The sequence below is a fragment of the Pithys albifrons genome, chromosome 4, assembly GCF_047495875.1.
Source record: "Pithys albifrons albifrons isolate INPA30051 chromosome 4, PitAlb_v1, whole genome shotgun sequence".
NCBI classification, from domain to species: Eukaryota; Metazoa; Chordata; class Aves; order Passeriformes; family Thamnophilidae; genus Pithys; species Pithys albifrons.
This window is the reverse complement of record NC_092461.1, coordinates 81,815,730-81,829,256: the sequence shown is the minus strand read 5'-3', so window position 1 is coordinate 81,829,256 and position 13,527 is coordinate 81,815,730. Positions and strand designations below refer to the sequence as shown.

At 40.1% G+C, this 13,527-nt stretch overlaps 1 protein-coding gene across 9 annotated transcripts in view; it reads left to right on the top strand.

The window, feature by feature from the left end:
- The window catches only part of PPP4R1 (protein phosphatase 4 regulatory subunit 1), a 69,192-nt gene that overhangs the window by 36,885 nt on the left and 18,780 nt on the right, over positions 1-13,527 (top strand). For all 9 annotated transcript variants that reach the window (XM_071554822.1, XM_071554823.1, XM_071554819.1 and 6 more), the window contains 7 exons: positions 985-1,127; positions 2,146-2,292; positions 3,854-3,961; positions 4,695-4,760; positions 7,050-7,208; positions 8,336-8,466; positions 9,585-10,102. In XM_071554822.1, the coding sequence (XP_071410923.1) occupies positions 985-1,127; positions 2,146-2,292; positions 3,854-3,961; positions 4,695-4,760; positions 7,050-7,208; positions 8,336-8,466; positions 9,585-10,102 (1,272 nt within the window). The remainder of the gene's footprint in view (positions 1-984; positions 1,128-2,145; positions 2,293-3,853; positions 3,962-4,694; positions 4,761-7,049; positions 7,209-8,335; positions 8,467-9,584; positions 10,103-13,527) is intronic.

Genomic DNA, 13,527 nt, shown 5'->3' with positions numbered 1-13,527 from the left:
TTCATACCATTAAATTTGACCCTAACAGTTTATAGGTAAAAATTCATTAAGGCATATGTATCCTGTGAACAATATACATCCTATTATTTAAAAAATTGTAAATCAAATTAGTGTACCTTGAGAGTAATTGGTGTGTTTTATTATGTACTTTTATAGGTAATCAGTTCCCTAATTGTAACCACAGATGTCAGCAAATTCTGAAAGGGCAGAAGTGCTTAGTTCAGAATTATTTTTTGTACTCCTTTGGGCAAGTGGGCTGTCAGGCATGTAATAATGTCCTACTTCTTAAATTGAATCTGGTCTTTTAGTAGTTGGAATTTATTCCACACTTGTATTTCTTCTCATGCTTCTCCTCTCATCCCCCAAATATATCTGCTTGTTCTGTGGGGATTAGGATTCATTCAAGCAGTGCACCATTTCCTGAATTTAAAAATTGAATGAAATACTTTTCAAATAGTCAGCAGCTTTGGTGAAAAACATACCTGAAAGATGGACCTTTTCCATCTGAGAAAAACATCAGTAGCCTTAAAAAACAAAGGATGAAAAGCAGCATTGGTGGTCGTGGCTTATTGTCCTGATCAGTGGGATCTTTCCTACCTGGGCAACTGTGGCCCAGAGTCCCCCTCAGTTCATTTCTTCTCATAGTGGTACCAGTTGTGGGTTGACTTTGTTTTCCAGGTTTCTGTGAAGCAGGTGATGCTTGTAAGGCGTTCAGACAGATTCTGATACTTGTAATGTTTGATGGCTTGATCTCTTGTATCTCTTGTACTTTTACTGAGAGTAGGGGACAGTGCACAGTGCAGTTTTACCTGGTTTTGCAAAAAGATGGTGATTGTCAAAATGAAGCTTGACATAAACACTGTCACGAGCACTTGAGAACATAATTCATATGTACAGGACTGTGAAAAGCTTATTCTGGCAGTATTGAGAGTATGCTTGTAAACATTTATTGTATCCTCTTCGGTTTTATTTTGATCCTGACAGAGCCAACAGTGCGGGCAGAACTGATGGAGCAGGTGCCTCATATTGCTATGTTCTGTCAAGAAAACAGACCTTCAATCCCATATGCTTTTTCCAAATACTTACTACCTATTGTGGTGCGATACCTTGCAGACCAGAATAACCAGGTGAGTGTCTTCCACCAGTAGTTTACTAGCTAGTTGAATAGCTGGTGTGATGCCAAATTATTTAAATTTAGCATCGTAGAAGTGTGTAATACTTGTACCTTCATGTCCAGTTCTTTGTACATCAGTCTGATGAAGGTTTTGGATTGAAGTTGTGTGGTTTGTTTGTCTTCATTCATGTATGAGTTAGCTTTCCCAAAGCTTTATTAAGGCTTCCACAGTCATTTAAGACTAATGCTAGTTGATGCATTAGTTTCAGTATTCTGCTAATTTATGTCTAATGCAGCAACCATACTTCTGCTTGATGTTCTCTTGGTAGAGAGATTCTTTTCACTGTCTTAACCTCTTGATACTCCATAGTTCATTTGGTTACTGAAACAAATTGCTCAGTGGTGTTTTCAAAATCCCTGTATTGCAGTATATGTAGTCTCTTGCTGTATGTAATACTCTCTCTTCTGATGAAGTTGCTCTTTGAGAGGCAGGGGATAGCCAGCTATGAAGTCAGTCATTAATGGGTATCTTTTTTTTGTACAATTTTTTTTAAAATAGGACTAAGCAAAATTGTGTCTCAGAATTTAAAATGTGTTAGAAATAAATGCAGTTATTCCTTGCCAGCAAGGCTTGTTAGTCTCAGATAAAGAGGATTCGTTTAGTAAAATTCACATTCCTTAGAACTTTGTTACCCCCAATTAGTTGTGCTGCTTTTCTTAATGTGTTGCATGAGCTTTGCCACGACTGCTCTTACTGACTTTGTTGTTCTGTGTTTTGGAAAGTATGGAGGTGGATGCTTAGGATAGCATTGCCTTAGTTTGCAATATGCAGGTGTTCTTGGGTTCAAGCACAGTTTGTTTCAAACGTGAAGTGTTAGCAAAGTGCCTGTGGAACACTTGTCCTCTCACTGTGTGCCATTAGTATGGGTGTGTGTCAGTGTGTAGGTACAGCTTCCAAAAAATAGAGGACACATTTAAACAAAAAACCGCTCTTTGAATTCCTTGTTTCAGTTTTTCTCCTTTTATGATAGGTAAGAAAAACAAGCCAGGCAGCATTGTTGGTTCTGTTGGAGCAAGAACTCATAGAGAGATACGATGTGGAGACCAAAGTGTGTCCTGTTCTGATAGATTTGACAGCTCCAGACAGCAACGATGATGTGAAGACGGAAGCTGTGGCTGTAAGTACCAAATCAGTGTCTGAAGTTTGTCTGAATGCTTGGTATTGCAGTGATAGTGGTGTGTTTCCAAGCTGCACATCCATTATTAAAGAGAAAAAATTATATTCCTCTCCATAACAAATCTGTAACTTGCCCTATGCTGTGTTACACTCTGGTCAAGTTTAGATCTAAATTCAAGAGCTTGAATGCGCTGTAAAGAACAGAACCCAGCTGGACAAGACAGCACAGGGGGATTAATTTTATTGACTCCTAAAGCATCTGCTGTGTTGGCTTTTTAGTTTTTTTACAGGTTTGTCTGCTTGTTTTATGGAAGTTTAAATTGCCTATGTGGAAAATTTCCATCAGTAGAAAAGCTTTAATGCCTCAGTTCTGTTGGTCTTTGCTGTATGTCTGTTCTCTTTATTGATTTAGTTTTGTTTTATTGAACCAAATAATAAGAATCTGAGTTGATTAACTCATGGTTGGTTGGTGGTTTTCTTTTTGCATTAAACACAACCTTAATAATTAAAATTTATGTGTGGAATTAAAATAGTAATCAGATTAGTTAATTTATAAAAGAGAAGTGGCAGAAGATGTATGCCCTTATGTTTCCCTTGAATTTTTCCAATTTATGTTGATACTTTTTGCTGGTGAAGTTTTTCCTTTTCCGCTTGAGAGAGACCTCATTTAATGTTTTATTTTCCTAATGTGATTGGACTCAAACAATAACCAAGCCCCAGCTCTGTTGCATTTGACACCAAATTTCTAGTGCTTCTTGATGAGACTTGCACTTTATTCCCGTATGTATTTGTAAGCAGAGCAGTTTTACCTGTTTTCATGGGTTTGAAGATGGAACTTTACAAAAATTTCAGTAGCTCATCAGCCCCCTAGAGGTTAGAAAAGCAATCACTTGTATTGTAGGAGACTGAATTTAAATAGTTCCGCTGACATGATTAGGAAATTTAAAAATAAATATTTTACCTTTTAAAAAAAAGTTTTACTGCAAATCAGAATAAAAAAACAGTTAGAGGGGAAGAGATTTTTTTTTAATGATATCTTTTCAGGAATTTTATGTTAGGGAGTTGGATATGGGCAATGTGGAGTGTTGTAGTTAAATTTTTAATGATAGAGAAGTTAGAAGTCTCTTAAGCATATTAATTGTCAATTTTCTGTTAATCGTAGATATGTATGTATTTTTAAAGTATTGCACTAGTAAAAGAATCTTGTCGAGTTTTTTTGTTTTTTTTTTTATTTTTTAAGTCTATTTGGTAAGATATGAGAGTAAATTCTGAGAGTCCAGTTATCTACATTAACTGGGAATTTGGTTTAGTTTAGTGAAAGACCAGTGTTTTCTGCAGCTGTGTTACATCATGACAGGGGAGTGGGGGGAAACCCCAGCTTTTTGCAGCAGTGACCAGACCTTTTCAATTCAAAACATGGGGGCTTGTTTTTGATAATTTTTGCAGTTTTCAAGGAAATTATGTGCATCACAATGAAAAGTAAAGGTAATAAACCTCTGCTTAACTGACACAGAACTGTGTGTTGTGTGAGCATCCCTGACTGGTGTCTGCCTTGTCATTAGATTATGTGCAAAATGGCCTCCATGGTGGGAAAGGACATCACGGAAAGACTTGTTCTTCCTCGGTTTTGCGAGATGTGCTGTGACTGCAGAATGTTTCATGTTCGTAAGGTATGAACTGTGAGCACCTCGTCTGCATTATCTGTGAAATGAGTGTCATGCGCTTGGAACTTGAGTGCAGCTAACTGACTTTCCTGCTCTAGATCTCACCTGTGACATGTATTAAGTGAAAGCTATGGGAGTTTCTTTGTAGCTTGCATTTCCACAGATTTTTATACTGGACACTGATGGTTTTATTATTAGAAACAGAGAAAGAATCAGCTTGACCTTAGGCTATAGATATCTGCAGTGTGGTTGGCCTTTGTCCTTATGATTGTGTTGGTAGCCACAAAAATGTGAACCAGCTATGACTGACACAGCACCAGACATCTGTGCACGGATGGAACTAAAGGTGCTCATCAAGACAAAGGAAACCAGTATCCCATCATGGTATTTCGGTGCTGAGGCTGCGTTTTGGTCTCACCCTGCCACTGAATAGCTTGTTTCCCATGATAACTGCTTCTGCTTGTGTTCTTTAGTTTAACGTCACTTTAAATGCATTTTATCCTCCTTCCTTTTTGTTTAAGTTCTGGGGTTCTTCTCTGATTAAAAATGGCTGATTAATCTTGGGGGAAAAAAGATAATTTTTGTTAAACCATGGGATGTGATGGAATGGAAAAGTAGCTGATAATGAGTTTACAAAACATGTTTTTATGGTTTTAAAAATTGTTTGGTTTTGGCTGCTTTGATTTTGCTGTATTAAAACTATGGTCCTAGTTGTTATTTCTTGCATTTTGACTACAAGGTGTGTGCAGCCAATTTTGGAGACATCTGCAGTGTGGTTGGACAGCAAGCCACTGAAGAAATGCTGGTAAGCCATTTCTTAAAGGGTTTTTCCTTTTGATGCAATCCAGTAGTGGAGCTGGACAAGGTACAGAAAAAAGGCAACTAAAATGATTAGACAACTACTACATTTCCTTAGTAGGGAAAATAGCTGTGGAGGCAGAGTATTTGCAACTTCAGAAATACATTAGGCAAGAAGTAGGTAGGAATATATGTCTTCTAATGTCCATAAATGCCATGAGAGATGACAGCTGCAGGGGAAGTGTGGCAGGGAGTATAAATTACTGGGAGTGGTGATGCTTATGTGGTCTCTTTAAATGACATCACTGAATGCGGCTGTTCGTGGATTTAATCTTTTCAAGTCTGTTTTCCTGCCTCAAACAAAACATCACTTGCCTTCCTGGAAAGGCGGGGAAGAGAAAGAAAGGTAAAGGAAATAAATGAATCTGGGCAAAAACAATTGAAATAAAGGGAAGAGAGAGAGATTCAAAATGCAGAAGCAGGGAACTGGATGGAGTGGTGAGAAGATCCTTAACAGTGCCCCCCCCCTTCCCCTGGTGGGTCCAAGGAGCTGGACGTTGCTAGGTTTGTAGACATCACAGGGCTGGGGAGCAGAAACCATCTTGGCAGTCACTGGGATCCTTGTTCAGGCTTTCTCCTCTTGGAGATATGGACAGTGAGCTTGTTGAGGGCCAGAAGAGGCTGGTAAGTCACTGCCCTGAATTAGCAAAGGTCTTAGATGGAGAGTGTAAATGCAGGCATAACTGCAACAGGACATTGCAGCGTTTTGCAGTTGTTGCTATTGGGACAGGTAGGCCTACTGTGACCCTCAGGGCATTTCTTATGTTCCTGCAGCATTTGCTGCTTTTTTTCCTCAGTACTAAGAGATTCAGCCCACTCGGCAATGAAATTTAGCCATGTGGATTTGCATCACATATGCTGCTTGATTTGGGATGGAAATTGAATTCTCTCACACAACTGCCCTTTTAGTGATTAGTGTAATGAATTTGGATTAAAACTTTGTAGAGGGTACAACTGGACTATGAAATAAAAAAGTGTTGGTCGTTTCATTTTAAAGCAATAACGTGTGGCAGGACAGCTGAGGTTCTCTTTCCATAACAGAAAAAGCCATTTTCTGCTCTTTTTGGATAAAGGAGGGGTGTAAAAAGCTAAATGCTCTGCTTTTTTTTTTTTTTTTAATTGGAGGCAAAGTCCAGAAAGCTTTGATGCAGAGGGTAGGAACAGCTGAACATCAATAATTGCCAACAAAGCTGTAGCAACACCCATTATATTACTTGCATTTTTCCACTGTCCCTGTTCCAAGCCAAGGAAGCCATGGGATAGACCTGCATGTCTGTGCCTCACCTGCACTCTGTCCACCCTTACCATTCCTGTTTCCAAAAAACCCCAGCATCTGAGCAACTTAAAAATGCTTGTTTTATTAGTAAAACCACTGCTCTGTTCAAACATGTTTTCTCTCTCATCAGGTGCAGTGTTTCTCTTGTTCCCCTGTTCCTCTTTGCAGTTCAGGTCCTGCTTTGTAGGGTAGATGGTGGCAGAAATTGATGAAAATCTAGCAATGATAAGTTTAGGTGGCAAAGAAAGGTTTTTCTTTCTGAAGATGATATTCCTTTGCATTTCAGTAAGAATCTTACAAAAAATCTGCAGTTGTCTCTGATAGGCGAAATGTTGATCATAGAGTCAAACCATGTTAAGGACTGGAAGGGATCTTAAAGACCACCTAGTCTGAAGCTCCCCTGCTGTGGACAGGGACACCTCCCACTAGACCAGGTTGCTCAAGTCCTTATCCTACCTGGCCATGATCACTGCCAGGGACGGGGCATCCACAACCTGCCTGGGCAAACCTGTTCCAGTGTCTCACCACCCTCACAGTGAAGAATTTTTTCCTGATAATACACCAGATGTTCTTTATTTTTCTTGTTCCAGCTTTAAGAAAATGCTGCAGACATGAAGTTTTGTCTTATGATGGGTTTGCTGGGCTTGTGGATGTTTTTGGAGTTGATTTTTTTCTGGTGGGGTTTTTTGGGGTATAATACAGGTTAAAACATTAGTACTTTCTTGCTGTTCTCCAGACAGGTGAATTTTCCTTATCTGTGTCCATAAGTAACATGAAGACAGCTGATTAGATGGGGTTTGGTACTGAACATATGTTTTTTGTCTTGGAAATGTTAAACTAAGGCATCTGAGTATGAGGGTGGAGAACCAGATGAAGGAAATGAATGTTAAAAAAAGAACTTGCCTTGAAACAAGTGCTGCCTAATAAGACTTGCCATATCACTCACTATGTTCCTAACAGCTGCCGAGGTTTTTCCAGCTCTGCTCTGATAATGTGTGGGGAGTTAGGAAAGCCTGTGCTGAATGCTTCATGGCAGTTTCTTGTGCAACATCACAGGAAGTCCGGAGGACAAAATTGTCAACCCTTTTTATTAATTTGATTAGTGATCCTTCGCGATGGGTAAGAATTGCTTTTTATTTCTTGAATAGCTGTCATTTTCAAAGGGCTTTACCCCAATGAAAAACTTCTCATAGGTGTGGATAACCTGTTTTCACACACCTTGAGCAAAATTGTTCTGCTTAGTCTGTCAATGGGTGTGGAGTCCCTCACATTTTCACTGCAGCATTAAGAAAAACTGTGTCAGTGGGATAGATTTTTTTAGCTACAGAACTGCCTGTGACTTAACATTGCCGAGAATCATTAACAAAAGTGGGAATTAATGTGATTTATTTGTATTTCTTCAGGTTCCCTACCACCATGTCCTTTTTGGGGGGAGTGGGGTGGTGGAGTTTGTTGTTGGTTTTGTTTGGTTTCGGGGTTTATGGGTGTTCTGGGTGGTGTTGTTTGAGGGTTTTATTATTTTATTCTTCATTGTTTCTTTTGTGGGGCTTTGTTGTTGTTGTTGTTTTGTTTAGTTAGGGGTTTTTATTTATTTATTTGTCATCTTGAAAATCTCTCTTAAACCTTAAGTTTGTTATTAAGCAGATTGCTTCCGAGTGCCAAGGATCTTCTGCCCTGAAATATGAGCTCTTGGGTCTTGGAAAGTCATGCAAGTTGTAGCCCAACAGAATTAAATGAATAACAAAAAAAAATTGAGACAGAGAATTGTTGAGAAGGGGAGAAGAAATAGTAGGGAAAAAAAGGAACAAAGGAACAACATAGCCAAATAGGAAAGGGAAAGAAACCCGGAGCTTATCAGTCAGACTTCTGGAAGTGAAATATCTGTTCACTGGATGTGAGGTTTTCCTCTCAAACGTTAAAATTCTCAGCTGAGCTTTCAAATATACCTGATTCTACTATCTAAACAGGTTCTGATTTCTCTGGTTGTGAGGAATAGGCCTGTCAGCTTGGTTACCTGTGATTTAACTGGTTTTACCCTGCTTTTTCCTTTTTCTTAACTTTCTTTTTTTTTAACTTGACACTTTATGTATACAGCTGGCTGAATCTTTCCAGTCAAGAGCCTCTGCTCTTGCTTTCTTTAGTGTGCTTATGACCCCTCCAGTTCCTAGTAGCAGGCAATTTGTGTTCCATAGCACAGCAAGATTTGTATATATAACTTCTTTCTCACCTTGGACCTTTTCCACTAGGTCCGCCAAGCAGCTTTTCAGTCTCTGGGTCCTTTCATATCAACTTTTGCCAATCCATCCAGCAGTGGCCAGTTCTTCAAAGAAGAAGATGGTAAAAACCCAGAGGATTCTGGTTCTGCACAGGAAAATAGGTAAATTTGCAAAATATGCAAATTATTTTTTCTCCTTGTTTTAATTCTGTATAAAGTGGAAGTTAAGAAAATAAACATTCCTGAATAAATCCAGTATCTTGGTGAATGGAAAGATCTGGATGATCTTGTCTTAGTAGACCAAAATTTTCAGTTATTTACTGAAAATACATGACTATTCAGTAAGTTAGGATACCTTCTGTGGCGAAATGACTGACGTGATAGACAAGAGGGAGCAGTGTATACTGTCTACCTGGATTTCTGCACAGCTTGTGGCATGTTCTCCTGTGAGATCCTCATAGGGAGACTGATGAAGTTTGGGCTGGATGAGCAGGCAGTGAGGTGGATTGGTGGCTGCTGGAATGGCTGGGCCCACGGGGCACTGATCAGAGGGGCAATAAGTGGTCATGTACCTCAAGGGTCAGTATGGGGTCTGGTCCTGTCTGGGTGGTGGAGCAGCAGGTACAGCAGGTCTGCTGATGACACAAATCTGGGAGGAGTGGCTGGTTCACTAGAGGGTGATGCTGCCATCCAAAGGGAAACATGGACCTACTGGAGAGAGTGAGAGTGCAGTGGAAGGCCACAAGGTGATGGACTGGAGCATCTCTCCAGTGAGGAAAGGCTGAGAGAGCTGGAACTTCAGCCTGGAGAAGAGAGAGGTCAGTGGGATCTTGCCAATATCCATAAATACCTGAAGGGATGGTGCAAAGAGGACAGAGCCAGGCTCCTTTCAGTGGTGCCCAGTGACATGGTCAGAGGCAATGGCCACAACCTGAAACACTGGAGGTTCCCTCTGAACATCAGGAAATACTTCTTTTACTGTGAGGATGACCAAGCACTGGCACAGGTTGTCCACTGAGGCTGTGGAGTATCCATCCCCTGAAATACTCAAAAGCTGTCTGGGCACAGTCCTGGGTTCTGGGTGTCCTTGCTTGAACAGGGGTGTTGGCCCTTCCAACCTTGACCATTCTGTGATTCTATGATTTTTTTTTGTTATAGTGTAAGTAAATATGCTTTGATAAATAACAAATTGATAGCATGTGCTTGAGTTTTCAAGAGCATCTGTTTTCAACAACTTTATTTTGGTTTTTAAATTTTTTATTTGCTTTGGCACTCCACAGTGAACTAGTCAGGACCACAGAAGATGTCACAACAGAGGAGGAGCACAACAGGACAGAGGATCTGTCTTCACATGCTGATAGTGATGATCTAGCAACAAAACTTGAAAATGCCATGGAAGATCAAAATACAGTGTTAAATAACTCCCAGAGGGAAAATGATTTCCAGACTGAGTCATCCTTCCATTGCACTTTGTCTTCAGAATCTTGTGGGGAAATGGCGGATGAGAATGAGCAAAGCTCTCGCTGCTGTCCAGCAGGTCTGCGGGGGGCTGGGCTGAGTTCACAGGAAACCTCTCTTTCAGAACAGGAATTGTACAACTCTTTCCATTTCTGGAGGACTCCACTTCCTGAAATAGATATTGACTTTGAGCTTCAGCAGACTTCTGATATAAAACTCGATAGAGAAATTCAAGAACTCACTATGCCAGTATCTCCAAGCATTCCTATGGCAACAAGGAAAGAATTAGAAGAAATGATAGAAAATTTGGAACCCCATATAGATGATCCAGATGTTAAAGGTATGGTAAAGATATACTGAAGCATTTTTAGTGTTTGGAGAAACGCATATGTTGCTTTATTGGGGCTTTAATCAAAAGTACTCTTTTCTGCTGGTCCTTAAAGAGGTTGAGGAAAATGGATATGAAATCAGTTGTGAAAACTGATAGTGAACTAATAGGGAACTTGCAAAGATGTTTAAAAGGAGTATGATTGCTTCTGTAAACTGAATGCACGTGTAGTTAGCAGTATGAACTTCTGATGCCTGTTTTGACAATATAATCAAATAGATGGTTCAAAGACATAAGCTGTTGATAGCAAGTTTATTTCTAATTAGCACACATGAAAAATAAAGGCAGATTAAGAGGGTTTTTTTAAATTATCAGTGTGATTAATGGTTTTCTTTTTATGCACTATCCATTTTATTTTTGATGAATTAGTGTTCTCCATTTTTTTCTGCAAGGGCTTTATTATTGCAGTCTCATGCTGTCAACTTTAATGCGACAAGTTTGTTGGATCAGACTGATAATTCATCCATGCTGAATTCTTGAAGTGACCACACGTCCTCCATTTTAAAGCTCTTGTAAGATGGAGAAGGGTTTCATAAGTATGACAGGCTGGTGGAGCAGCACCTCAGAGACACATCCTGAGCTAAAAGGACTTGGGTCTTTTACACATACTTACTAGAAATCTGTTTCTCCGGGTATTCATATGCTGATTAAATTGTAAGGCACTTCAAGCATGATCATCACAGTCAGAAAGTCCAGAGGTACCACTAAGGAAGAAGCCTTGTTATTCTGGAGCTGGAGAATCTCTAGGGAGAAGCACGTTTCTATACCAGAAAAAATAGGAAGGAAAAGGAGGGACGAGTTGGGGAAAAAGATTTTTGAATAAACTAGTAATGCTTTCGGCATCTTTTTATTGTTAGTAGGTTGATATGCTAATAACTTTTCTTAAATCCTTTTTGGGCTGCTTCTATTTAATCTATTCTAAGTCAGCAAATATTGTTGCTTCAGGAGTGCTTTGGGCACTCTAAGGAAAGAGGTAAGAAAAAAATTTCAGCCTAGCTAATTATCTCGTTCCTCACATAACCCATCTCTGAAGCTGCCTGCTAAAGCTCACACTACTGTTGAGGTTTACTTTGTAAAACTTCATTCTGTCTAGTTACAGAATGTATCTTAAACACACTGATTTATGTAAGAAGATTTATGTAAGCATACATATGTTTGTATATCCAGAATTGCCCTGTGCTATGAGGTTGTTTCTCTTGTGTGTGTTCAACTCTAGTTTCAGAGCAGGTTTTAGGACTGTTTGTTTGTAGTTCTTTTGACTGGGTGTCAGGAGGTTTTCTGTGCAGTTGTTAACACAAGTTTGTGCATTTCAGCAGAAGAAAACTGTTAGTAGGATGTCAACACCATGTGTTCTAGTGACCACAGGTTAGAAAAGATTAGAATTAGGGTTAGCAGTGCCTTTATTCTAATTAAAGGTCAGAGTGGATGGTGTTGATTACTCAGTCACCTTTGTACTCTGTTCACTACCTCTAACTTGGTCAAGGTTGTATAGTGAAAACACTCCTTCTAAACCTTGTGCTTATTTTTTCTCTGGTCCATGCTCTCATTATTCAGTCTAAATACTTGAGAAGCTGGAATTTAACAACATACCTGTAACAACAGTTGTTAAGGTTGCCATTTTAATTTTGCACCACGTGCAAATAGTATTCATTTAGTATGCTTGTCTCAAACACAGAAGCACATGTAGAAGTAGTAGGTATCCAGACTTTCGTCTTTGGGTAATTGGCTTAATGCCTTTGCTTTGAACCTTACACTTCTTAAGTTGTGACAGGCAAGAGGTAGACCCTCTCTGAAGATCAGAGCCCTGACTGCCTCCATGCTCATGGCAGTACCAGGAATTAAGGCTTCTATCTTAACCATCTAGAATTTTTGTTGCTTACTGAGGGTATAGATATTCGTTCCAAAGGTTGCCTTAATTTTAATATAAATGTTTTGACACTACCTAATTTCACAGATAATTTTGTTTCCAGTGGACATGGCTCACAAGTGTTTGCCAAACATTTGTGGACCCAAATGGTCCACAGGGTCTGCCCCTGCCTGTGCCTCTGGCTCCTTGCAAGGCTGGCCAGTGTTATGGGTCTGGTACTGTGAGTGGGCTGATCCTTGACAGCAAAGACAGAGCAAGCTAGGAACTTCTCTCTTTTCTTTTGAATACCTACAACGTTTTTCTTACACTCACTTTCTTCATTGGTTTGCTCTCACCTAAGCCCTGGACTCCTGCTTCCATGCTGTGCTCCTGTCTGTATTGCTGTCAAGGGATGGAAGATGCTGTGTTCTCTGGTGGGTGAGCAGAGGCCTGCTGTAGGAGAGCTGCCATGGGCACACATCTGGTTTCTATAGCAAATTGGCCAAGCATCCTGGAGGCATCACAAGATGAAGTGGGGATGAGTTAGCAAGAGCTCAGTTTGGTATTGAGAGCATAGTGTGTGATGTTATGCATGTGTCAGTAGGGTTAAGTTGTTCAGGTGATCTTAATCTGGCTGTCCCTTGCCCTCTCTGTGTTTGACTGCAAATTCAGCAGCCTTCTCTTAACATGTTGTTTTGTTTGGTTTTGGTGTTGGGAATAATTTTCTAAACTTAAGAAAAAAATTAATGCATCTTATCCAGGATCACTGGCACAGTGTTTTTGAAGTTTCTTAAGATCACACTGAATTTTTATTATTTGACTCTGCAGAATAGCTGCTGATGGTAGTAAGGTGTGTTCTTCCTTGTTCAGTTGGTGGAGGCTGATGATTTCCTTTTTGCTAGTTGGTTTCAGAGCCAGTCCCTGACAGTTGAAGCAGGTGTGGAGATTTGGTCCCGAAGTTCAACCCTCAGTAATTCTTTCTGAGTCAGAAAAGTGTGGGTTTGTTGGGCATCTTTGGGTTTTTTGGTGTGGGTTTTTGGTTTTGTTTCTTTCTTTTTGTTGTTGCCTCCCCCCACCCCCTCCCACCCCACCCTCTGCTTTGCACTGCATATTCATATTTAACAACTACTGTGTCTTTGTGCCCTTATCCCCTACCTCCTTATGTATTTCCCTTCCTATTTCCTTTTTTCCTGTATTTAGCATTCCTCTATTTCACATCCACTTCACCCTTCTGCGTTGTAGTGTGAGGTGCTTCTCCCCTCACCTGCTTGCATCGTTACAGCAGAAGTATTGAGAGCAGAGTAGCTCAGTTTGGATCTAAGGAGCACCTCAGTGCCAAGGGGAAGCGTCAAGGAAAGGCACTGCCACATTGTGCAGCCCAGAGAGCAGCATGTTCAGCTCCTGCTTCAGCCTTCCCAGTGTCTTGGCTGCCAAGCACTAGTGGGTTACTGTTTATATGCACAGATTGAGCTGTTGGTGGGGATGTGTTTTTTGAGGGGAGGTGTTGTTTGTTTGGGGGTTTCTGTAGTGC